Below are 26,854 nucleotides of genomic sequence, written 5' to 3' on the forward strand. Positions count from 1 at the left end.
AATGTTTAAAATGTTTGAAATATGTCACATTATGACTGAGATGACCTGGCAAATAATGTACCTGCCTGAGATATCTTTGGAGGATGGGAAAACAAAAATGAACAAGTGGGACCTAATTAAACTTAAAAGCTTTTGCACAGCAAAGGAAATTATAAAAGAGTAAAGAGACAACCCTCAGAATGGGAGAAAATAATAGCAAGTGAAACAACTGACAAAGGATTAATCTGCAAATTATACAAGCAGCTGATGCAGCTCAATACCAGAAAAATAACCCAATCAAAAACTAGGCAATAGACCTAAACAAACATTTCTCCAAAGAAGACATACAGATGGCTAATAAACACATGAAAAGATGCTTAACCTTGCTCATTATTAGAGAAATGCAAGTCAAAACTGCAGTGAGGTATCACCTTACACTGGTCAGAATGGCCAATATCAAAAAATCTACAAGCAGTAAATGCTGGAGAGGGTGTGGAGAAAAGGGAACCCTCTTGCATTGTTAGTGGAAATATAAATTGATACAGCTACTATGGAGCACAGAATGGGGAGTCCTTAAAAAACTAGAAATAATACTAACATATAACCCAGCAGTCCCACTACTGGGCATATATCCTGAGGAAACCATAATTGAAAGAGACACATATACCCTAGTATTCACTGCAGCACTATTTACAATGGAAGCAACCTAGATGTTCATTGATAGATAAATGGATAAAGAAGTTGTAGTACATATATACAATGGATTATGACGTAACCATAAAAAGGAATGCATTTGAGTCAGTTACAATGAGGTAGACAAACCTAAAGTCGTCTATATAGAGTGAAGTAAGTCAGAAAGAGAAAAACAAATATCGTATATTAATGCATATATATGGGATCTAAGGGCTTCCCTGGTGGCTTAGAGGTTAAAGCGTCTGCCTCCAATGCGGGAGACCCGGGTTCGATCCCTGGGTCGGGAAGATCCCCTGGAGAAGGAAACGGTAACCCACTCCAGTATTCTTGCCTGGAGAATCCCATGGACAGAGATGCCTGGTAGGCTACAGTCCACGGGGTCGCAAAGAGTCGGACACGACTGAGTGACGGAACGGAACGGATGGGATCTAAAAAGGTGGTACTGATAAACCTATTTGCAGGACAGCAGTGGAGATGCAGACACAGAGAACAGACTTGTGGACACAGTGGGTGAAGAAGAGGGAGGGACAAATTCAAAGAGTAATATTGAAACATGTATATTAACATATATAAAATAGATAGCCAGTGGGAATTTGCTATGTGATGCAGGGAGGTCAAACCTGGTGCTTTCCGACAACCTAGAGGGGTGGGATGGACTGAGACGTGGGAGGGAGGTTCAAGAGGGAGGAGACATAGGTATATCTATGGCTGATTCATGTTGATATATGGCAGAAGCTGACACAATGTTGTAAGCAATTATCCTCCAATTAAAAATAAATCAAAAATAGTTCACAGACATTTCTTTTGAAGGAGAGTGACAAAAATTTTAAATTAAATTAAAGATACATAAAATTAATAAAATGAATAAATACATAAAATATAAATAAAATGAAAGTCTAATTATTTCAATTAAAAAATAATTATTTAATATAATCAAATACTTCCTTAACTACTATGTGACATAATAACCGGAGTGACCTAGTAACAGGAGATGTATACCTTGCTGCCTCTAGAAGAATGGATGTTGGTTATGGAAATGAAATTTTATGATACTGTGTAAAATCCATGGTTAGAGACATGGATGCTGATCTAATGGTAGCACTCACTACCTGAGTGATCTTTCATAAATCTTCCAATTTTTCTGGGTCCCATATTCCTCATCTGTAATATGAAGTTATCTATAAATAATATAAACTTATATATGGTAAGTATTCAATGAGAAGCAAAAATTAGCTAGACTACTAAGCATATTTAAGGGAGGGAGAGTTCACTGTGGTTTTGATCAGTTGGGAGAATTTTTTATGCCACCACTACCATCATTTCTCATCTGAACTCTTTGATAGTCTTCTGATAAGTCATGACGCTAGGTCCTAGAAAAAGGTTGATGAACAGGGTGACTAAGGTCCCTAAACAGAAAACTTAGTCCCCTCTGGTAGATAAATGATTGAATAGTTGCAGTAAAGTCATGCTTCTTTGCTATGGGACATGCATTAGTCTAAGGAGATTCATATGTGAAACATTCCTACCATTGGATTAAAAATACCAGAAGAGGCTTCCAACAAGAGCTGTCATGTAAACTGAGACTATGGGAAGGTAGTTACCGAGATGAGAGGAAATTAGTTTGTGAGAAGCTCCAAAGAGTTTGATATTTTAGAGGGCATGAAATAAATTCAAGAATGCCTGGAGCCCTAAGTTTAAGGGATGTAGTGCTGAAAATAAAGTCTTGAGACATGAATGATGCTATTGGGACACAGATGTTTGATGGTGATGTCTTGAGAGTTGCTGAGAATTTTTATTGAGATAGCTAATCGTTGCTAGTCCAAAAACTTACTGATAAAACTACAATTATTTGATTTGGTTATAATGGTGATTTAAACATTATCTTATTGTTTTAATATAAACTGCTGGGTGTTCTTATGAATATGTAATGCATAGGACACACTGGGAAAAAAGTAAGTAGTAGTCTAGAATAAAAGATTCTTGCTCACTGGAGGCACTAGAACACTGACTATGCTTATTTTTATCTCAATTCTCAATTGGGATTTTCTCAGCTCTCAAATTAATCACTAAGAATATACATTTCTTTGTTTTCTTGTTTAGGAATCTTAAAAGACATCAAAATTATTAATTGATATTAAAAACAGTTTTGGAATAAAAGCAACATGTAATAAAGTTGCTTTTTTTTTTTTTTTTTTTACCCACTGTTCTCATAACCCATGCACCTTCATTAGTGGGGTTGAGAACTGAGTCATGCTTTCAGGTTGATTCAGTCATATGAAAGGAAGAATTTTTGTTGAATTTAGATAATGCTAGTGTAAATACCATCTTCAGGAGGAGTAAGTAAAGAAAGCCTTAGTGAGCAAGTATACATTTGTTTTGTTTTTAAATTGACCAGTTGCTTAACTTAGTTTCATCATTATTGATGATATTATGATAGGAACAATTCATTATAATATGTAACATTCTGGAGTTGGCCTAAAGCAGCTGGAGTATTAATCTTCTAGCAAAAAACAGAAATTTCATTCCTTAGCAACATGAGTCTAATACTGTATCAAGAAAATGTTTATTGAAGTTTAGGCTTCTGAACAGGGTGAATTAAAATTCTCTCCTTAAGTCACCCAGTTTCACAAGTTTGGGTCAATTTCCTAAAAGTTCTCGACTATCCTATTTTTAAAGATTTGATGAAGTTTAGAGTTTAAATTTATTTGTTCATCTCAACTTATACTTCCTAATGCAAACGATTTGCTATCCATCAGCCTTTTTCCCTCTGATCTTTATTGACTTGAGTGTCTCAAGAAGTTCTTGGGTTTGCTAAGTACTAAATAGAGGGTTGACAAAGGTGAGGAGGAGGCTAATGACTGTGTCTTCAGTGTATCTCATATCAGTAGCTTCCTTTCCTAGGATTGGGGCTTTAGAGAGAACTGTTATTTACTAGGTGTGTTGTGGAATCCTTTAGTTAAAACTCTTTTAATATGCCATACATTTTTCTGTTAGCAAAATGAGTAGGATATCATTGCCCTTATAATACAAGGTATGTGAGACAGTTACCACTGACCTCATGGTCAAAGTAACGTACATATTGCTGATTATTGTCAATTTCGCTCCCCTGCATGGAAAAGAGAGGACTTTTTCCCCAGTAACTGTATGAAATCTTGATTATATAGGGGTTTCCAGACTTACCTCAATTCACAGTTTGCTCCTATAAGGCACAAAGGCACATGATCAAAAACTATAACTATGTAGCAGAGCAATAATAAGCATGAAGAATTGTTAATATTTTCCTTATTTTCTGAGGTTTCAGTATATATAAGTGCCTAATAAAGTAACTTTGCTGAAAGTTTGAAAATTTATGCAAACCCAACCAAAGAGGGCTCAATAAAAGGTATCATTCTGGTATCACAATAAAAGGTATCACTTCAAGATGAAAGTGGCCAATTAGTAGGGTCCCTGCATTTAACTTCAGAGATGTTGTTACCACCTCTGTGTGTTCCTTTCCTTAACTGTTCTCCAGCTTCCATGGCCATAATACATCGACTGTTCCCTTTGTCAAAAGCATCAGTGGATGTATTTCGAGTAGATGGTTCTCCCTGTTCATAGGTATATATTTTTCTTATATTTAAGTGTATTCTTTCAGACTGTGTACATATGTGTGTGTATGTGTATATATATATGTGTGTGTGTGTACATATGTTTGTGTGTATATATGCAGATATATATATATATATATATATATATATGTTTCAAATCTGAAAAAAATATGCCTGACTGCTTCAAATATACTTTAGATTGTATACATAAATAATACATATTTTATATTCATATGAAATCTCCCCTACCAGGTTTCCATTGAAATTTCTTTTGCTTCAGTAATGATTTCATTTCAGTATTGTTTTTTTCTTCCCCACTTGATCAGGATTTCAGGATTATTATTGTGGCTTTTCCAATGTTTTGACTCTGCTCTAGTAATTTCTTTTGACATAATTTGATTTAAAAAATGCAAAGTTCTTTTATTATGTATTGCTTTTGAAACACTGGGTTTATAGTCACAGACCTTAATTACTCCCTCCTCAATATACTCTTCTCAGTACTTTGCAGATAATGAAAGTTTACTATATTTTTTGTGTGTTTTGAACTATTTTTATTGACATTTTGAGCCTTTAATAACTGCAGTTACAATATTTAGCTACTCTAAATTCCTCATCTGTTCATTTTCATTTTGTTCTATTCAGTTACTCTCTTTTTTTGAAAGTAACCTTGAGGAAAACTGTGAAGATTAAAATACACAGTTCTATCCTTCAAGGAATTCAGAGTCTATGGAAGAACAGTTATACAAAGAAATACATACTGTGTGGTAGAATAAAGTAAGATAATTACTGTAAATGAAGTATGTGAAAATTTCAATAGGATATGGGAATAAGAGCATCTTCATCTTATGGGGGTAAATTATGGAAGAAATAACATTTAGGTTAAGCTGTAAGTGATGACTAGGAATCATCTCGTGGGACCAAAAGAACAGGAGTATTCCAAGCAGGAAGTTCAGTTCAGTTCATTTTAGTTGCTCAGTCGTTTCTGACTCTTTGTGACCCAATGGACTGCAACACGCCAGGCTTCCCTGTCCATCACCTACTCCCGGAGATTGTGCAAACTCATGTCCATTGAGTCAGTGATGAAACCAACCATCTCATCCTCTGTTGTCCCCTTCTCCTTCCTTCAATCTTTCCCAGCATCATGGTCTTTTCAAATGAGTCAGTTCTTTGCATCAAGTGGCCAAAGTGTTGGAGTCTCAGCTAGAGAATCAGTCCTTCCAATGAATATCCAGGACTGATTTTCTTTAGGATTGACTTGTTTGATCTCCTTGTAGTCCAGGGGACTCTCAAGAGTCTTCTCCAACACCACAGTTCAGAACCATCAATTCTTCAGCACTCAACTTTCTTTATAGTCCAACTCTCACATCCATACATGACTACAGGAAAAACCATAGCTTTGACTAGAGGAATTTGTTGACATTAACAATGTAAAAAGTAATGTCTCTGCTTTTTAATATGCTGTCTAGGTTGGTCATAACTTTTCTTCCAAGGAGCAAGCATCTTTTAATTTCATGTCTAAAGTCACCATCTGCAGTAATTTTGATTTTAGAGACCAAGAAAATAAAGTCTCTCACTGTTCCATTGTTTCCCCATCTATTTGCCATGGAGTGATGGGACTGGAAGGACTGATGCTAAAGCTGAAACTCCAATACTTTGGCCACCTCATGCGAAGAGTTGACTCAATGGAAAAGAGTCTGATGCTGGGAGGGATTGGGGGTAAGAAGAGAAGGGGATGACAGAGAATGAGATGGCTGGATGGCATCACCGACTCGATGGACATGTTTGAGTGAACTCCGGGAGTTCTTGATGGACAGGGGGGCCTGGCGTGCTGTGATTCATGGGGTCGCAAAGAGTTGGACATGACTGAGCGACTGAACTGAACTGAAAGTTAATGTACTGGAGCTGCAACTTGTAGAGAATAGCATTAAAAGATATACATTCAGTTCAGCCACCTCATTCTCTGTCGTCCCCTTCTCCTCCTGCCCCCAATCCCTCCCAGAGTCAGAGTCTTTTCTAGTCAGTCAACTCTTCGCGTGAGGTGGCCAAAATATTGGAGTTTCAACTTTAGCATCAGTCCTTCCAGTCTGAACTGAACTGAACTGATGGGACTGGAAGCCATAATCTTTGTTTTTTGAATATTGGGTTTTAAGCCATCTTTTTCACTCTCCTCTTTTACTTTCATCAAGAAGCTCTTTAGTTTTTCTTTGCTTTCTGCCATAAGGGTGGTATCATCTGCATATCTGAAATTATTGATATTTCTCCTGACAATCTTGATTCCAGCCTGTGCTTCATTCAGCCCAGCTTTTTGCATGATGTACTCTGCATATAAGTTAAATAAGTAGAGTGACAATATACAACCTTGGTGTACTCCTTTCCCAATTTGGAACCAGTCTGTTTTTCCATATTCACTTCTAATTGTTGATTCTTGACCTGCATATACAGATTTCTCAGGAGGCAGATAAGGTGGTCTGGTATTCCAACCTCTTGAAGAATTTTCCACAGTTTGTAATGATCCACACAGTCAAAAACTTTGGTGTAGTCAATGAAGCAGAAGTGGATGTTTTTCTGGAACTCTCTTGCTTTTTCTATGACCCAACAGATGTTGGTGATTTGATCTCTGGTTTCTCTGACTTTTCTAAATCCAACCTGAACATCTGAAAGTTCATGGTTCACATACTGTTGAAGGCTGGCTTAAAGAATTTTGAGCATTACCTTGCTAGCATTGTGAGATGAGTGCAATTGTGCAATAATTTGAACACTATTTGACATTGCCTTTCTTTGGGATTGAAGTGAAAACAGACCTTTTTCAGTCCTGTGGCTACTGCTGTGTTTCCTAAATTTGCTGGCATATTGAGTGCAGCACTTTCACAGCATCATCTTTCAGGATTTGAAATAGCTCAACTGGCATTCCATCACCTCTACTAGCTTTGTTTGTAGTGATGCTTCCTAAGGCCCACTTGACTTCACATTCCAGGATGTCTGGCTCTAGGTGAGTGATGACACCATCGTGGTTATCTGGGTCATGAAGATCTTTTTTGTATAGTTCTTCTGTGTATTCTTGCCAGCTCTTCTTAATATATTCTGCTTCTATTAGGTCCATACCTTTTTTGCCCTTTATCGAGCCCATCTTTGCTTGAAATGTTCCCATGGTATCTCTAATTTTCTTGAAGAGATCACTAGTCTTTCCCATTCTATTATTTTCCTCTATTTCTTTGCATTGATCACTGAGGAAGGCTTTCTTAACTCTCCTTGCTATTATTTGGAACTCTGCATTCAAATGGGCATATCTTTCCTTTCTCATTTTCCTTAGCTTCTCTTCTTTTCTCAGCTATTTGTAAGCAAGAAGGAAAAATATGAAATCTGGAGAGATGAGAGGGTAAGGTAAGTTTAAGAATTACCAGTATATCAAAGTAATGTAGGGTGAAGCTGCATTAACTGCAGAGGGACAAGAAGTAGGACAGGAACATGGGTAAGGGCCAGAAAGTGTCAAAGTATATGTAGCTTGTAAGGTAATAGTTTTCATTCCACGTTGTCTTGAAAAATTTACCTTAGAATGTGAGTATATATTTAGTGGGAAAAAGGTTCTAGTGCCAAAAAAATGAGGAAAGCACTGCGTTCAAACTAGTTAATCATTATTTAATGTCTTTTCTGATCATTGTGACATAATTTGCATCATGAATCTTAAAAAATATAGAGAATAGTTCGACTCTGTATAATCATACTTTCTTTTCCAGAGGCTTTCCATGAGCCTGAAATTCAAATTAGATTCATAGCATTTAGTATAATGCGTACTTACATATTTGTCTTGTAGTTTCTGTTTATTTTCTCTCTTTCGCATTAGATTATAATCACCTTTAAGGCAGGGGTTATGTTTATTTTGATTTGCCTTTATACTCAGAGTCTGTTAGAATGGTCAGTATGAAGAAATGAGTACACATTTGAACAAAATATTTTCATAAAAATTTTAAGTGATAAGGAGAACCGCTAAGGAATTTTGAACAGAGAATGGAAAAATCAGATTTTATATTTAGGCAGATCACTCATGCTGCAGTGTGGAAGTTAAATGAAAAGAACAAGACCAAGGAACTCTATCGAGTTGAGAGAGAAAAGAGGTTGGGAATAGAACACTGATAGATTTGATTATTATCTAAAAAATTCTGTATTAGTTTTCTATTGCTCTTGTAACAATTGCCATAGATATAATGGCTTAAAGCACACAAATTTATCCTTAAAGTTTTGTAGATACAGGTTAGAAATCTGACATGGGTTAAAATCAAGGTGTTAGTAGGACTGTGTCCCTTGGAGGATTTAGGGGAGAAGCTATTTCTTTGTCCTTTTCAGCTTCTGAAGTCTTTTCACATTCCTTGACTCATGGCTGCCTTCCTCCATCTTAAGGCCAGCAATGTTGCATCTCTCCATTCCTTTCTTCCTAGTCACATCTTTCTTTGACTCTCTTCTGCTTTAAAGTACCCTTGTTACTCCAGTGGGTTCCTCAGATAATCTGAGATAGGATAGTCCCCTATTTTAAGATCAGATGACTAGAAACCTTATCTGAGAAGGCCTTACAAATAGCAGAGATAAGAAGAGCAGCTAAAGGCAAGGAGAAAAGAAAAGATATACCCATCTCAATGCAGAGTTCCAAATAATAGCACAGAGATATAAGAAAGCCTTCTTCAGTGATCAATGGAAAGAAATAGAGGAAAGCGATAGAATGGGAAAGACTAGAGATCTCTTCAAGAAAATTAGAAATAGCAAGGGAAGATTTCATGCAGATGGGCACAGTAAAGGACAGAAATGGTATGGACCTAACAGAAGCAGAAGATATTAAGAAGCGCTGGCAAGAATACACAGAAGTAAACAAACAAACAAAAAAATCTTCATGACCCAGATAACCATGATGGTGTCATCACTCACCTAGAACCAGACATCCTAGAATGTGAAGTCAAGTGGGCCTTAGGAAGCATCACTACTAACAAAGCTAGTGGAGGTGATGGAATTCCAGTTGAGCTATTTCAAATCCTAAAAGATGATGCTGTGAAAGTGCTGCACTCAATATGCCGGCAAATTTGGAAACCTCAGCAGTAGCCACAAGACTGAAAAAGTCAGTTTTCATTCCAATCTCGAAGAAATGCAATTCCATAGAATGTTCAAACTACTGCACAGTTGCACTCATCTCACATGCTAGCAAGGTAATGCTCAAAATTCTCCATGCCTGGCTTCAGTGGTACATGAACCATGAAATCCAGATGTTCAAACTGGATTTAGAAAAGGCAGAGGAACCAGAGATCAAATTGCTGTCATCTGTTGGGTCATAGAAAAAGCAAGAGAGCTCCAGAAAAATATCTACTTCTGCTTTGTTGAATTCACCAAATTCTTTGTGTGGTTCACAACCAACTGTGGAAAGTTCTTTAAGAGATGGGATCACCATAGTACCTTACCTGTCTCCTGAGAAACCTTTGTGGAGATCAAGAAACAACAGAACTGTACATTGAATAACAGACTGCCTCTAAATTGGGAAGAGAGTATATCAAGTCTGTATATTGTCACTCTGTTTATTTAACTTATATGCAGAGTACATCATGCCAAATGATGGGCTAGATTAAGCTCAAGCTGGGATCAAGATAGTTGGAAGAAATATCAATAATCTCAGATATTCAGATGACACCACTCTTATGAAAGAAAGCAAAGAGGAATTAGAGTCTCTTGATGAAAGAGGAGAGTGAAAAACCTGGCTTAAAACTCAACATTCAAAAACAAAGATCATATCATCTGGTTTCATGACTTCATGCCAAGAAGATGGGGGAAACAATGGAAACACTGAGAGACTTTAGTTTCTTGGGCTCCGAAATCACTGCAGACAGCGACTACAGCCATGAAATTAAATGACACTTGCTTCTTGGCAGAAAAGCTATGACCAACCTAGACAGCATATTAAAAAGCAGAGACATTATTTTGCTAACAAAGGTCTGTCTTGTCAAAGTTATGGTTTTTCCAGTTTTCATGTATGCATGTGAGAGTTGGACCGTAAAGAAGGTTGAATGCTGAAGAACTGAAGGTTTTGAACTGTGGTGTTGGAGAAGACTCTTGAGCATCCTTTGGACTGCAAGGAAATGAAACCAGTCAATCCTAAAGAAAATCTGTCCTGAATATTCATTGAAAGGACTGATGCTGAAGATGAAACTCCAACTTTGGCCACCTGATGCAAAGAACTGACTCATTGGAAATGACCCTGGTTCTGGGCAAGATTGAAGGCAGGAGGAGAAGGGGACAACAGAGAATGAGATGGTTGGATGGCATACCAACTCCACGGACATGAGTTTGAGCAAGCTCTGGGAGTTGCTGATGGACAGGGAAGCCTAGTGTGTTGCAGTCCATGGGGTTGCAAAGTGTTGGCCACAATTGAACGACTAAACTGAATTGAACTATGGGAACTGTATATGCCTTGTACATAGTGTTCAAAGTTCCAAAGTTGTTGTTTATGAAAAACGAAGTAGAAAACTTTTTGTTTGTTTGTTTTTCAACACCATTCAAGAGCTTTATAATGGGTAGATAATTTTTTTAAATTTTCTATATTGAAATAAATGTATTAAAAAAAGTAATACAAGGTTATTCTTTTCTGATAATTAAGTACTTTCCAAGGAATCTTTGATGTATAATTTGGTCTCTTGATATATTTACCTGCAGAGACGGAGATTCCCTGAGGACACAAATCATTAGTGAATAAATAGTCCATCTCATTTATAAATTAGTCTCCTATATGCCTGATTAGCAGGATTTAGTTTTCTAAACTATGATCACTCAGAATAATAAAAATTGAGCTTCTCAGCCATGAATGCTGAAGATGGTCCTTGGTTTCTGATGAATTCACTAAGAGTTTCTTAACATTTTACATTTCTTACCATAGTTTGTGTCTTGAGTAAACAATAAATGGAAACTGATAGATGTTTTATGAAAGCATGCTTTCTTTTGCTTAATTATTCTTGGGAAACCTATGTTGAATAAAGTATTCTCCATTTGCCTAAATGTTAAAATTTCATTATCATTTCTATTGCATTTACTTTACTGCACAGGTTCCTGTTGATAAACACTATAACAATGGCACTTAATGATTTGCCTCCCGACAGGGTAATGATTATAATGCCAGTTTTTTTTTTTTCTTTTATTTTTTCTGCTAACAATAAAGCTTCCATCTGTCATTCTTTTCTATATACTGAAGCCATGCTGCTCTTGGCATGGGTTACATTTGTAAATGTTTCATTTATGAACCATTCCTCACCCTGACTCCTCTGCAGTACAGAAATATGCCACAGAAGATCAGTTGTCTTGCAGTTCATTCATGAGCCTCTATATCTGGCATCGCATTTGTCTGTCATTTCCTCAATAGTTTCTAGCAGGAAGTTGTCCTACATAATTCTTATAACTTTATTCATCAAATAATTATGCTAAATAGCTGTTTAATTTGTAAATATATGACAACTGGTTTTCTTAATATTTTGTCTTTACCTTTTTACTGTCCATTTCTCTTGTTATAGACTAATCTGTTCCACAGGTAATGTTACTTAAGAAAATCCTCAGTACAGTTTAATTTATGATTCAGAAGATAATACACATTCTTTAGGCAGTCTAGGAATGTTGAAATTATGATAAAAGAGTTAAAATTGCATTTTTATTCAAATTATTCTTTTGTAGTATATCCCCAGAATGTATGTCATTATATGAACAGATTTTCAAGTTTCATGACCTGACAACCATGTTTTGTAAGCAACTGACTGTGAAATGCTATTGTTCATAAACAATTTAGCTGATTTAGACAGGAGGCTTCAACATTCACAATTTAGTTGTACCATTTTTAGAGACAAAAAAAGCTCAAGTAATATTTTTGGGATCAGCAGGAGACAGGGTTGGGGAAACCTAAGAAAAAAATCATTGTCTTATGTCCCTTTTGAACACTTTTTGAGTACATCAACTAATAAATTAAATTCAAAGGGCAAAGGAGAGACAATCATCACCCATGAAACAATGAGCCAACTTTTGCTTTACTTTGTCTTTTTTTACATTCCATCCTAGTAGAGTAGCTAACAAGATTAGAGTGTGTTGAGAGTCAGATTTTAAGGCTTAGAAAATTACTTGCTTGATTTAAGGCAGAGTAATTCCCAGCAGTTGGTAGAGTAAGAATTTTTACTTACCTAAGTTTACAAAAGTACACAATAGTAGAGCCAGGTATAGAACCCAGGAAGTAGAAGATATATTCTAAAAAGAGAGTAATATCTTTGGAAGTGATAGAAACTTGGGTTTTAGGAATTCTCTTTCAGAATATTTCTTTGAGGAACTCCTTATGTAGTGTGATTTTAGATATACCATGAAGAAAAACCCGTTACTCTCACCAAATGGTGCTGTAATCAGTTCAAATTTAAACTGAATAAATAAATAAGTAGGTGGAAGGGATAAGGGGAATTGAGTATTCGTAAGCACATCTATAAGGTCTTCCTTCTAGCTCCAATGGTAAAGAATCTGCCTGCAATGCAGGAGACCAGGGTCCGATCCTTGGGTCGAGCAGTTCCTCTGGAGAAGAGAACGGCAATCCGCTCCAGTATTCTTGCCTGGAGAATCTCATGGATAGAGAAGCCTGGTGGGCTATAGTCCATGGGGTCGCAAAGAGTCGGACACAACTGAGCACCTAACACAAGCATATCTATGTGCTGTTTTAGTTAAGGTGTTTTCTTACCATGATAAATGCTTTCAGTGGGGCAGCAGACAGAGGAGGATGATTTGAACACTGTAATGTCAGAGATGGATATAGAGGCAAGGGTTTGGATTCAGAGTGTAGCCTGAGGGCACTCTGTGATGAAAACGTAGGGGCCAGGTAGAGCAGAGCAGGGACTCCAAAAAGTACAGAAAACATCTTCTCACAATCCATTCTGTGCTCCATACAAACACCTACTCATTTTGTCCTTTAACCACATCTGAGAGATATCATATACGATAACCTTTGACCTTCCCCAATATAAACTGAAGTTTAGTAGCCGTTAAATTCCCTGCAGTGCCTGCCTTCCCACTAATCCTGCACTGCTTTTTCAGTATTTAATTAAGAGTATTTTTACCCAGGATAGGAGTTTCTTGCCCACACTCATTTGTTTGTTCATTCATTCACTTATTTTGTTCAACAAATGTATACACATACATACACAGACCCTTCATTTTAGGAGCTTATATTATGTGGGCAGAACTAACTTGTAAATTAATATATCTTTAGTGAAAGTCAATCAGTCGTGTTCGATTCTTTGCAACCCTATGGACTATACAGTCCGTGGAATTCTCCAGGCCAGAATATTGGAGTGGGTAGCCATTCCTTTCTCCAGGGGATCTTCCCGACCCAGAAATCGAACCAGAGTCTCCTGCATTGCAGGCAGATCCTTTTCCAGCAGAGCAAACAGGGAAGCCTTCTTTATTTGGCTATAATTTTGTTGGACAAAGATGAGAATGCTGTCCTTTTAAAGTTTATATTTGAAAATTTGACAATACAATTATTGTTTTTACCTGGTACTTTTTTTTTTATTTCTGATGATTAAAACTTAGATTAGAAAATGTTTACTTCTGATGTTTAACTTTTAAAATCTCCCACTCTAAGTAAAACACTGTGTTTCTTCAAACAAATTTAGCAGATATTTCCTGTATTCGGTACTACTTTGGAGAAAAGTACCTTTCGGGTTGAAAATTATTATTTCTCTTCCTGTTGTGTATTGGGATTGTCTGTTCATTCCTTGGCACTTCTTTAGAAACTGAGATAAGTGATCCAATTACTGACAGTTTTGATGGTGATGTTGATGTACTATTTGGCATCTGCCCTTTTAGAAAAGCAATTTAATTCTGTACATTCTAGTAAATAGTTTCAGCCTTTCCTCTTTTGCACCTTCTGAATAAGGGCATTTTAATCTGTTTTACCATTTACATGTTTGAATAAACTATGGCATGCGAGTTGACACAAAAATCTAACAGCTAGAGTGAAAAAATAACAACAAATACTCCTTTAGGGTAGACATGGTATCTTATAAACTTTCTATACCCTCCATTTGTTAATATAGAGTGTAAATACTGCAGAAACTCAATTAATGTTTGTGGAAATAATATGAAAATATCTTCATATAAAATCAAGTAAAATATTTTGACTATCATGTCCTAAAGAAGGAAGCAAAAACTTTCTATCATGTCTATGTAAGTATAATAGAAGAAAAAAACAATCTAGAAAAATTTTTTTTCTTTACATTTTCAAGGGAAAAAGAAAAGATTCTTTTTCACTCGTAAGTTTTTCTTATAGTCCAGTAAAAGTCATTTTTTCCTTCTCAATGCAGAGCAACTTTGGTTTTAAGGCAAGGTTTCAATAGGTTTTCTTAGACTTTTCTTCCATTATATAGAAATGGTTTTGCATTGAGATGTACAATACATTGTAGATAAGACTTCCAAATAAGTAGTCATAATCTCTTTTACCAGAGCTATAAAAACAAAGGTTTAAGCTCCTTTCAGACCTTGACTTTAATTTAAAAAAAAAAAAAAGAAAATGTTCAAAGCCATGGAAAACAAGTGAGAAGTGTGAGAAAGGAATGAACTAGAAGTACAAGAAGCCTCTCTGATGCTATGTAAGTGATGGGGAGAAAGTGCAGTGGTTTGAACTAAGTGGAGTTTTTGAGTGAGTTTATGTTGTGAGTTTCTGTGAGAGATGAAAAAAATCATGTTTATGAAATATAAGATTAGAAAATGTAGGACTAAACCAAGTAGTCTCTTCTACCTATTAAGACTTTGAAGCCGATGAAAATAATACTTCTACTAAGTGAAGTTTTCCATACTTAGTTTCTTTATAGGTCAGAGAGTTGAAGATGTCAAAATGAAAGTATTATGTATTGCTGTTAATTTGTAACATACAAAATTTCCTTTTATTTTTTCTTTAAGCCGGTAGATAATTGAACAATTTATGGGGAAAGCATGACTTGAGGTGACTCATTGATAAGTCTTAAAGAGCTTGTTCAGGAGCCCAGAGGGAACAGACCAATATCTCTCAGTGACCTTGTGATGGATTTAGATCCACCCCTGATTATCCTTCGGTCTCTGTGGTAAGCCCTCCTGTCTAATGGCAGACTTTAGAGATGATTATGGGACTGAAGCATGTAAGTCTATATCAAGCAGGATAACCGTAGAAGGTTTCTTTTGAGTAAACTAGGAGGGTTTAATGGCAAGCCACTCCAGTACTCTTGCTTAGAAAATCCCATGGATGGAGGAGCCTGGTAGGCTGCAGTCCGTGGGGTCGCTACGGGTCGGACACGACTGAGCGACTTCACTTTCACTTTTCACTTTCACACATTGGAGAAGGAAATGGCAACCCACTCCAGTGTTCTTGCCTGGAGAATCCCAGGGACAGGGGAGCCTGATGGGCTTCCGTCTATGGGGGTCACACAGAGTCGGACACGACTGAAGTGACTTAGCAGTAGCAGCAGCAGGAGAGTTTGGAAGTGAGTATGGACATTACTTGTTATGTTTTTAATCAACTTTTTACCATTCATTATTTGTATAAGTTTTTCAGTGACAGTTATTACTCATTGGTATAACTTGCCTTCTAAAAGGCAAACTAGCTTGAATTCGCACCCCACGCCCAACCCCGCTTTTCTGCATTTAAGGTGACAGTTAAGGAAAGTAGTTTCTGGTTATTATAGTTTAGTTTTCCATCAGAACTAAAAAACAGTGATTTGTTTTCAAGAAGGGACAGAGACAAACGTTTGAAAAGGGGGGAAAAAAAAGATTATTTTCTATTAGAATAGAAAGCTGAAGGTTGTGAGTTCACTTTGTTCTAGACTGATTTTATTCTCTAATCTTGAGAATGCTATTTAAAGTCTCTGTGGTCATATTACCTTATCTTTCAAGTTCGATTTCTAAACCCTTACCTAGGGTAGACAAAATAACCATGAACAGCACCTGTATTAAAAACAAACAAGCAGCAAGAAAAATAGTAAAGCTGTGACAAAACAAAATGCTGTAAGTATAATTAATGAACAAGTATTGATCTCAGTTTCTAGATAAAAGTGCTTTGTTATTAATATGCTTAAGAAGGAATGAGTCTCCTTGGAAAATGTCAATATTCAGAGGAACATACTAAGGGGTAAACATAATCTATGTTTACTTAAAGCAATCTGTGTTTTATTTATTTTTAGAAATTAAATATTGATTCTGACTTTCTGTGAGGGTAAAAACCCATAGTATCTGAAAGTTAAAACTGATTTTTGCTGATCAAACACATGTATTTATGTCAAAACATTAGTTAATATGGTAACCTAAATGTCATTTTAAAATTGGATTTAAGCAGGTTGATGTTGAAGTAGAGTACTGCTGTTTGTAGATAGGTGGACATTAATAGATATAGATACCTATGTGCTTATGTATCTGTGCCTATAATTCAAATTATTCTGTGATTGTTTTATATCTGGTCATGATGTCAGAAGTGTTCCCTTATTTTACCTATGTTATGGGAGGTATCGGAAACGACTGAGCGACTGAACTGAAGTGTGTTACAGTCAATGAAACATGAAACTAACTAAAATCTCTACTAACTTGTTACTAAGTGACTTTATCTTTCTGGGTCTTTGTAAGAAGTCTGTTGGAGAAAATTCTAAACCAGTGTTTAGTGCTGTCTGAATGTTTAAAAATATTGATAAATCTTTGGACTCTATTCACATGCCATTAACCTGAATTTTTATAGCAAAACTACCTAAAAGAATAACTACTTTCTTAGTGGGTTGATTGATCTCTTATTGTTTAATTTTTCAAAATGCTGTATTAAATAAAATCTCTTCATTTTTTATTGTGAAGTTGGAATGAAGATGATCTTCTATTGTATACTGTAAACCTATATGCTAATTGTTTTTTAAAAATAGCTTTTTATTTTTATTTATTTTTTAAATTTATTTATTTTAATTGGAGGCTAATTACTTTACCTTATTGTATTGATTTTGCCATACATTGACATGAATCTGCCCCGGGTGGACACGTGTTCCCCATCTTGAACCCCCCTCCCACCTCCCTCCCCATCCCATCCCTCTGGGTCATCCCCGTGCACCAGCCCCAAGTATCCTGTATCATGCATCGAACCTGGACTGGTGATTCATTTCATATATGATAATATACATGTTTCAATGCCATTCTCCCAAATCATCCCACCCTCGACCTCTCCCACAGAGTCCAAAAGACTGTTCTATACATCTGTGTCTCTTTTAAAATTAACTAATTTATTTTAATTGGAGGCTAATTACAATATTGTAGTGATTTTTGCCATACATTGACATGAATCTGCCCCGGGTGTACGTGTGTTCCCCATCCTGAACCCCCCTCCCACCTCTCTCCCCATCCCATTCCTCAAGGTCATCCCAGTGCACCAGCCCTGAGCACCCTGTCTCATGCATCGAACCTGGACTGGTGGTGATCTGTTTCACATATGATAATATACATGTTTCAATTCTATTCTCTCAAGTCATCCCACCCTCGACTTTTCCCACAGAGTCCAAAAGACTGTTCTTTAAGTAGTGTCTCTTTTGCTGTCTCGCATATAGGGTCATCCTTACCATTTTTCTAAATGTTTTTAAATTAATATATCTTAAATTTACTGAAAGGAATATAAAGACTCAATAAGTTATTCAAAGGAAAGAAATTAACATTGAGCTGCTTAATGATGGGTACTCACTACTCTCACATTTAATCCAGTGCTATCAACCTTGTCTGTGTCATTTGATATCTTCTTTTAACTACAGTAACGTTTTCTTATAACTTCCAAAGCATGAGTAAAGGGAGCACTAATAAATTAAGAGATATTTTCAGAGAAAGATATGCCAGAGATTTATTTCTGAAAGTTGATAGGGAAATTGTGCATAGTTTAACCTATTCTATGCATTATGTTGCTTAGTAAATGAAATAAACATTTTAAAACTTTAGTTTGATACCATCAACCTACTACTTTTATGTATTGTTAGTTTATCCAATTTCTCATTTATTATGATATGAATAAGTACTTATATTTTCATGTGTAACCCCTAAACAAATCACTGGTGTTAATCTTACCATATTGAAAATCTTGCTAATAAATTAAAAATAATAGAGTATTGAGTTTTACTGAATTTAATATTGAGATGGTGTTCTTTTCCTTCCTCAGTTTACAGTATTTTTGCACTCTAGTAAGGACTAGATAACTTTTATTTAAAGCCAGTAGGAGGAGCTCTCACCTTGCTGGGTCCAATGTAATTAGTATGCCTGAAAAATCTGAGTTTGTGGGGTTTTTGTCTATGAAGCAACTGATAAAATTTAAACATATGTCACATGTAATGGTGTTAAAAATAAAAATAAATCCTTAGTTTTTATTTTGATATTAATGCATCCTTCACCTGTCAGGAATGCAAATTTGAAATTTTGCTCTTCTTATGAATTTTTAGAAGGTATGATTGCAGTTTAATGAGGAAGATAAAGCAGTTATGTAAATATTGTTTCATGAACCTACTAATAAACAAAAAAGGTGCTCTTAAGGATCTTCACTGTTGTAGATATGTACAGATTTTCTTTTTTCTTTATTTTGAAATGATTATATTTCACTTTACAAATTATAAATATTTTAAGAATTGAGCAGCCCAAATATAATTTAAAAAATAATTACCTCAAATAATCAATTAATTATTTTGACAGTCTATGAAAAAGAAGTCTTCATTGATAGACTTTAATATTCAGTTCAGTTCAGTCGCTCAGTCGTGTCTGACTCTCCGTGACCCCATGAATTACAGCACGCCAGGCCTCCCTGTCCATCACCAACTCCCGGAGTTCACTCAAACTCATGTCCACAGAGTCGGTGATGCCATCCAGCCATCTCATTCTCCGTCGTCCCCTTCTCCTCCCGCCCCCAACTTTTCCCAGCATCAGAGTCTTTTCCAGTGAGTCAACTCGTCGCATGAGGTGGCCAAAGTATTGCAGTTTCAGCTTTAGCATCAGTCCTTCCAATGAACACCCAGGATCGATCTCCTTTAGAATGGACTGGTTGGATCTCCTTGCAGTATAAGGGACTCTCAAGAGTCTTCTCCAACACCACAGTTCAAAAGCATCGATTCTTCGGTGATCAGCTTTCTTCACAGTCCAACTCTCACATCCATACATGACCTGTACTCCAATAAACTCCCTGATTTAAATGGCATGATACCAATAAAGCTTCTGTAGAACCCATTGATGAGGAAAGTAGGAAATAAACTTATCTAGATTTAGAATTAGGAAAGTAAATGGTGATTTTTCTCTGCATCTACAAAAATAAAAAGAGAAAAACAAATAATGAAGTTTTATATTCAAACTTAAAAGGAAGGAAGAAAACACTTTACATTTTTAAAGGAGTAGTCTAGAATCGGCTTCCTTGATAGCTTAGTTGGTCTGGTAAAGAATCTGCCTGCAATGCAGGAGACCCTGTTTTGATTCCTGGGTGGGGAAGATCCGCTGGAGAAGGGATAGGCTACCCACTCCAGTATCTTGAGCTTCGCTTGTGGCTCAGCTGGTAAAGAATCCACCCACAATGTGGGAGACTTGGGTTTGATCCCTGCACTGGGAAGATCCCCTGGAGAAGGGAACAGCTACCCACTCCAGTATTCTGGCCTGGAGAATTCCCTGGACTGTGTAGCCTATGGGGTCGCAAAGAGTCGGACAAGACTGAGTGACTTTCTTACTTACTTCCTTATTCTAGCATGAATCTCCTTGATTGGAATCACTTTGTGATCCTAGGGAAAATATGTAAGCTCTCTGAGCATTAGTTTTCTCACCTGTAACTTGAGCATTAAAAAAAAAAAAAAAAGAATTTATAGGGCAATGTGAGATTCTTTGAAGAAGGAAATATATAAACCATCCTTCCTATATGTATGTGTGCTAAGTCACTTCAGCCATATCCAACTCTCTGCGACCCCATGGAGCCTACCAGGCTCTTCTGTTCATGGAATTTTCTAGGCAAGAATACTGGAGTGGGTTACCATGCTGTTCTCCAGAGGATCTTCCTGACCCAGGGATCAAACCCATGTCTTTTACGTCTCCTGCAGTGGAAGGCAGGTTCTTTATCACTAGCACCAACTGGGAAGCCTATCTGACTGAATTAGTATCATTACTTAATCAGCCGGCTAGGGAAAGAATGAGCTTCTGGGTGGCTTAGTGGTAAAGAATCTGTTGCAATTCAGGAGACACAGGAGACATGGGTTCAATCCACGCAAGATCCCCTAGAGTAAGAAATGGCAACCCACTCGAGTATTCTTGCCTGGAAAGTCCTACGGACAGAGGAACCTGCTAGGCTCCAGTCTATGGGGTCACAAAGAGTCAGACATGAATGATGTATTCCAAAATATAAATGTGTTAAATGAGTAACATTAAATTTTTAAGTGCCCCAAAGTAGATTCTTCTATTACACATTTCTGAATTCTTTTCTATTGTCTCTTGTTTATTCGCTAAGTTGTGTCTGACTCTTTTGTGACCCCATGGATTATATTCTGCTAGTCTCCTCTGTCCATGGGATTTCCCAGGCAAGAATACAGGAGTGGGTTGCCATTTCCTTCTCCAGAGGATCTTCCCAACCCAGGGACTGAACTTGCATCTCCTGTATCAGCAGATGGATTCTTTACCACTGAGCTAACATGTATTAGAGGGACTGATGCTGAAGCTGAAACTGCAATACTTTGGCCACCTCATGCGGCGAGTTGACTCACTGGAAAAGACTCTGATGCTGGGAAAGGTTGGGGGCGGGAGGAGAAGGGGACGACGGAGAATGAGATGGCTGGATGGCATCACCGACTCTGTGGACATGAGTTTGAGTGAACTCCGGGAGTTGGTGAGGGACAGGGAGGCCTGGCGTGCTGTGATTCATGGGGTCGCAGAGAGTCGGACACGACTGAGCGACTAAACTGAACTGAACTGAACATGTATATACCAAAAATAAAATTATATTCATTTGATAACTTAAACTTGGAGTTTGAATATTTATTATGACTTCAGCTTTTTTCTCTAATATGTGAGATTATTATTTTTATACTGAATGAACCAAATGCCATCAAGTACCATTTTGTGAATTTGCGAGTGTGTGTTTGTGTATATGTGTGTGTGTGTGTGTATGCATTTGTACTTTCTTTTACTTGTAGGCTTGTTAGAATTATATGTTAGTTTGGTGTAAATGAAGCTATAAAGAAAGCCTTTTTAAAGGCTCTAGCCCTTTATGTGTTCTTTTATCTCTTTACATGATATTAGCAGCATTGGAAGTCATTAGCTAAATATATTAATTCATTAAGGATAGAAAATGTTGTAGCCTAATTTGGTCATTTCTTCTTCATTTATTAACTCAAATATTTCAATAAGATGAATGTTCCTTCATTAACTATTTATTTATTTAGAAATAGTTCATATATAAAAAATAAAATATTTTATTCTTTTCAGATTTTTAACAGTTTTTAAAATAATGGCTTCCTAGTGTACTGCAAAATATATTTTTATCATTATGACTGCATGGATTTAAGCGTATTTGAAGTGTTTCAATCCCTTATAGTCATTAATCTTGCGTATGTTCAAATTATCTATTGTTAGTGGAAGTTTATGCCAGTTGTTTCTTGAGTCCTTTTACATGCCCCTAGTAAACACTGATCGGAGAAAGCAATGGCAAGCCACTCCAGTACTCTTGCCTAGAAAATCCCATGGATGGAGGAGCCTGGTATGCTGCAGTCCATGGGGTCGCTAAGGGTCGGACACGACTGAGCGACTTCACTTTCACTTTTCACTTTCACACATTGGAGAAGGAAATGGCAACCTACTCTAGTGTTCTTGCCTGGAGAATCCCAGGGACAGGGGAGCCTGGTGGGCTTCCGTCTATGGGGTCACACAGAGTGGGACACGACTGAAGTGACTTAGCAGCAGCAGCAGCAGCAGCAGTAAACACTGATATATTTCTTCATTTGGTGTAAGGACTATAAAACACCACCAAAGAAGTAATTTTATAAAACATAAAAAATAAATGGAACCTTGATCTGGTCAAGCCACTTAATATATCTACCAATTTAAAGAAAATGCAGAGAATGGGAAAGTATGTTCAGTGATTTCTCACAAAAAGGAAAATCTAGAATATGTGATAAAACTACTTTTGTGGGTCAAATTTTTTTCTAGTAAATTTTATTTCAGGTAGTGAAAAAGACAACTGGCTAGTTAAAACAGAGATACTATTTTACATCTGTTAGAATGCCTTAAAAAAGAAAAAAACAAAGAAAAGAAAACTGAACAGTATCAAGTTCTGGTGAAGATGTAGAACAATTGGAAAATCATATATTCTACTAAAGGGAATTTAAAACTACACAGCCATTTTGGAAACCAATTTGACAGTTTCTTAAAAAATAAACATTCTTTGTGTAACTCAGTAATTGCTATTTACAGTGGAGAAATGAAAACTTCGATTTGTATAAAAATCTGTACATGAAAATTCATAAGCTAGGGAATTCCATTCTATATAGTACTTTTTTGCAATAAAAAGGGACTGAGTGTGCAGTTGTATATATTGATACACACAGCAACATAAATTAATCTCAAATATGTTATGCTGAGTGAAAGAAAGCAGGCTCAAAAAACATCATATGATTTCATCATATGTATGATTTCATTCATTCAACATTATGGGAAAGTGAAAATCAAGGGACAGAAGTAAGATTAATGGTTTCTGGGGATTATTGAGGGGACTGGATTTACCATAAAAGGATCACAGGGGAAATTTTGGTGGTGATGGAAATATTCTATAGCTTGATTGTAGTGGTAGTTATATGATATTGGAGTTTGTCACAATTCCTAGAAATGCTCATTTAAATAGACTGAATTTTATTGTAAGTAAATCATACCTCAATATATCTAACTTAAAAAAAAGAAAAAGTGGGGACCTATAAAATTAAAAAATAAAATGAAGAGAATAAGACCTCATTGTAATGTATGGACTTATTTAGATCTTGATTTTCTGTTACAATAATTTGGGACCATAGGAATATTGAGCACTGACTGGATATTTGATGAGATTAATTAATATATACTATTTATAGTAATGGATATTTATAATTATATTAAGAGGAATCTTTGTCTTAGATATACAAACTGAAATTTTTACAGATGAAATTAGATGATTCCTAGAATTTGCTTCAAAGAAATCCTGCAGTAAGAGTAGGTGTGCAAGTATAGATGAAATAAGATTGGCTATAGGTTTGTAACAACTGAGGCAGGGTAATTAATACAATGAGAATTCATTGTACTGTTTTCTCCACATTTTAAAGTATTTGAGAATTTTGCATAATTAAAATTAAATGATTGCAGCTCAGTTTTACAAATATATACTTAGTGAATATATTGGAAGAATATTCTGCAATGAGCATGTAGAGTTTATCCCAGAACTTTAAGCAGGGTTTCATACTAAAACTAAATAAAGTATATATCACAGTCATTCAAATAAAAAAATAACAGAATCCTTGCCATAAACACCAAACAGATGCCAAATAACACATTTCCAATGGCATTTTTTTAAACTACTAAAAACCCTCCATTTTCTTAGCTAGATAAAATAAAACTTGAGATGAGATACCAAAGCATTGTTTCTTACTGTTTGGTCCATGACCTTACTGGGGATCTGGAGATAGAAGTTAAAAATTTGGGTCGTATGTGAAGCTGAAACTCCCAATACTTTGGCCACCAGATGTGAAGAACTGACTCATTGGAAAAGACCCTGATGCTCGGAAAGACTTAAGGCAGGAGGAGAAGGGGACAACAGAGGATGAGATGGTTGGATGGTATAACTGACTCAATGGACATGAGTTTGAACAAGCTCCAGGCTTTGGTGATGGACAGGGAAGCCTCATGTGCTGTAGTCCATAGGGCCGCAAAGAGTCGGACACAACTGAGTGACTGAACTGAACACATTAACTTGGTGGAAACACTACCAAAACACTCCCCAGTTGATCTCCATTTACCTTTCTAGCCTCATTTCAGTCCTCCTAATTCCCTTAAATATTTTCCAATCCTACCTCCCACTCCAGCAACTGAGAACTAATTTAGTTGTAGCTAAGTGACTTTATGGAAGGTATTCTAAAATAGTTTCTCAGCACATGTGATTAAAGACCCCTTCATCATAGCCCACACCAAATTGCATTTCCTTTATGAAATCATCTCAGACCTCCATGCCAGCCTTTTTGTTGTTGTTCAGCTGCTAAGTCATGTCTGACTCTGAAACCTCATGGACTGCAGCATGCCAGGCTTCCTGTCCTTCACTATCTCCCAGAGTTTGCTCAAACTCGTATCTATTGTGTTGATGATGCCTTCCAACCATCTCATCCTCTGTCATCCCCTTCTCTTCCAGTCATCACTCTTTCCCAGCATCAGTGTCATTTCCAGTGAATCAATTCTTTGCATCAAGTGACCAAAGTACTGGAGCTTCAGCTTTAGCAGCAGTCCTTTCAATGAATATTCAGAGTTGACTTCCTTTAGTATTGATTGGTTTGATCTCCTTGCAGTCCAAGCAACTCTCAAGGGTCTTCTCCAGCACCACAGTTTGAAAGCATCAATTCTTGGGTGCTCAACCTTCTTTATACTCCAACTCTCATATCCATTCAACCTTAGCCTGATTTAATTGTTAAGCTATTGTGTAGTCTACAATTTTAGAATTTAAGAGAATATGTCCTGATTATTTGTTTGTATGTTTTCCCAACTAGATTATGAGTTACTTTTGGTCAGGGAAAAAGGTGTATGTTTTTTGTTTTGGCTTTTACTTCCTTTAGCAGTAAGTATACTAGCACATACAATAAAAATGTAATCCATGTTTTAAAGATATGAGTTTATTCAAAATGAGTTGCCAGTCATATACAAGGTCATTTAATAACACAGAAAGAAAATATACAGACCTGCTTTAAAATTTTTCTTTCTTTAATATGGTAAAAAAAAATGATTATTTTTATAAATGAGAGGGAAAACAAAGGTAGTCATTTCACTGTTGGTCTGCAAAGTGGCCCCATAGTCACACGGGGCAAGGACAGAGCAAAGGAAGGAGCAGATCACTCCAGACTGGTAGGTGGCAGGTTTAATAAGTAGTCTTATATGTACAAAACTTGTGCAGCTACCAGACAAGTAGGCCTCTACACTTGACCACCAGAGTCCTAGAGGTCTCAACAGGGTTTAGTCATGTGTACAATACAGATGGTTGCAGCAGCACCTTACCCTCTCAAGGCTCTTCCCTTAGAACAGCTACCACTGTGGGAATGATAGGCAGAGTATACATTCTAAGGACAGGCAGGGAGCTCAGGAGCCTCCCATCCATTGGTCAGGTCCTGCTTATGAGTCATCTGGTGGTGTATTCTCTTGCTTACCTCTTCCAACATGTATCATTTTTACTGAAAATGACTGTGTTAGTTCTGTTATTCCATTTCATTTAGCGTTGTTAAACACACGTTTCTTATTTTAAAATTAATGTATAACTACCACATTCATTTTATATTTACCTTGTGGCTCAGCTGAAAAGAATCCACCAGCAATGTGGGAGGCCTGGGTTTGATCCCTGGGTTGGGAAGATCCCCTGGAGAAGGGAACAGCTACCCACTCCAGTATTCTGGACTGGAGAATTCCATGAACTGTATAGTCCCTGGGGTCGCAAAGAGTCAGACACAACTGAGCGACTTTCACTTTCAATATTATTATTATATATTAAGCTTTAGTATTTATAAATAATTTTATGTAAATCATGCAACTCATTAAAGCTAATTCAAAGAATAATAGTAAAGGTAGTTGACAGTGATTTAAATAACTAGTTTCTATTTATGTCAATTAAGAAGTTCATGCAAGTATTTTTTTCTGTTGTTTATTTGATTCCAGTTGTGTTGCTTGATACAACAACTGTGCTGGGAGAGCTAGGATGGAAAACATATCCATTAAATGGGGTAAGTTTAAATATCTTTCAAAATTGTTATTCTGTTGGGTTTTTAGTGTGTATTATAATAGTTAAAAGAACAGAGTATTGTTCAATGTTTTAAGTATGAATTTTAGCATAAAACTTAAATCCTATGGAAAAGATTAAAATACAGTTAGAACTGGTAATCAGTGGAATGATATATAAGAATGCTTTCTTCTAAATTAGTAATTGTTCTTTAATATATTGTTTATATATAGTAGCATTAGAATAGTGCCCATATAAATGTTTTCTTTAAAAATAAATGTTTTCTGTGTATATGTTAAATTTGGTAACCCCATTGAATATTTGTATGTAAACTTTAGATTAGCATAGCAGAAGTCAATTTTACAGATACCATTTGGTGTTCATTAGAAAATATGAGTCTTCTAAAGTAGCATGTATCTTTGAACTTTTCAAAAAGATCCATTATGATTAGATTTTTGTTAGCGGAGTGTAGTTGCTTTTGAAAGGCTTATAAGGATGTACAATTTACTGAGTACAGTTTTTCGGGTATTGACATCATTTTAGCTATGGTTGTGCTTGACTTTTTACATGTTTTGATATATTTTGCATCATTTTCACATTCAGTTTATTTCTACATTTTTTATTT

At 36.3% G+C, this 26,854-nt stretch overlaps 1 protein-coding gene across 4 annotated transcripts in view; it reads left to right on the forward strand.

The window, feature by feature from the left end:
- The window catches only part of EPHA6 (EPH receptor A6), a 1,038,562-nt gene that overhangs the window by 49,698 nt on the left and 962,010 nt on the right, over positions 1-26,854 (forward strand). For all 4 annotated transcript variants that reach the window (XM_088836271.1, XM_088836272.1, XM_055397929.2 and 1 more), the window contains exon 2: positions 26,169-26,233. In XM_088836271.1, coding sequence (XP_088692397.1) covers positions 26,169-26,233 — 65 coding nt within the window. The remainder of the gene's footprint in view (positions 1-26,168; positions 26,234-26,854) is intronic.

Source organism: Moschus berezovskii, chromosome 1 (assembly GCF_049115385.1).
Source record: "Moschus berezovskii isolate FMDL1 chromosome 1, NW_MosBer_1.0, whole genome shotgun sequence".
NCBI lineage: Eukaryota > Metazoa > Chordata > Mammalia > Artiodactyla > Moschidae > Moschus > Moschus berezovskii.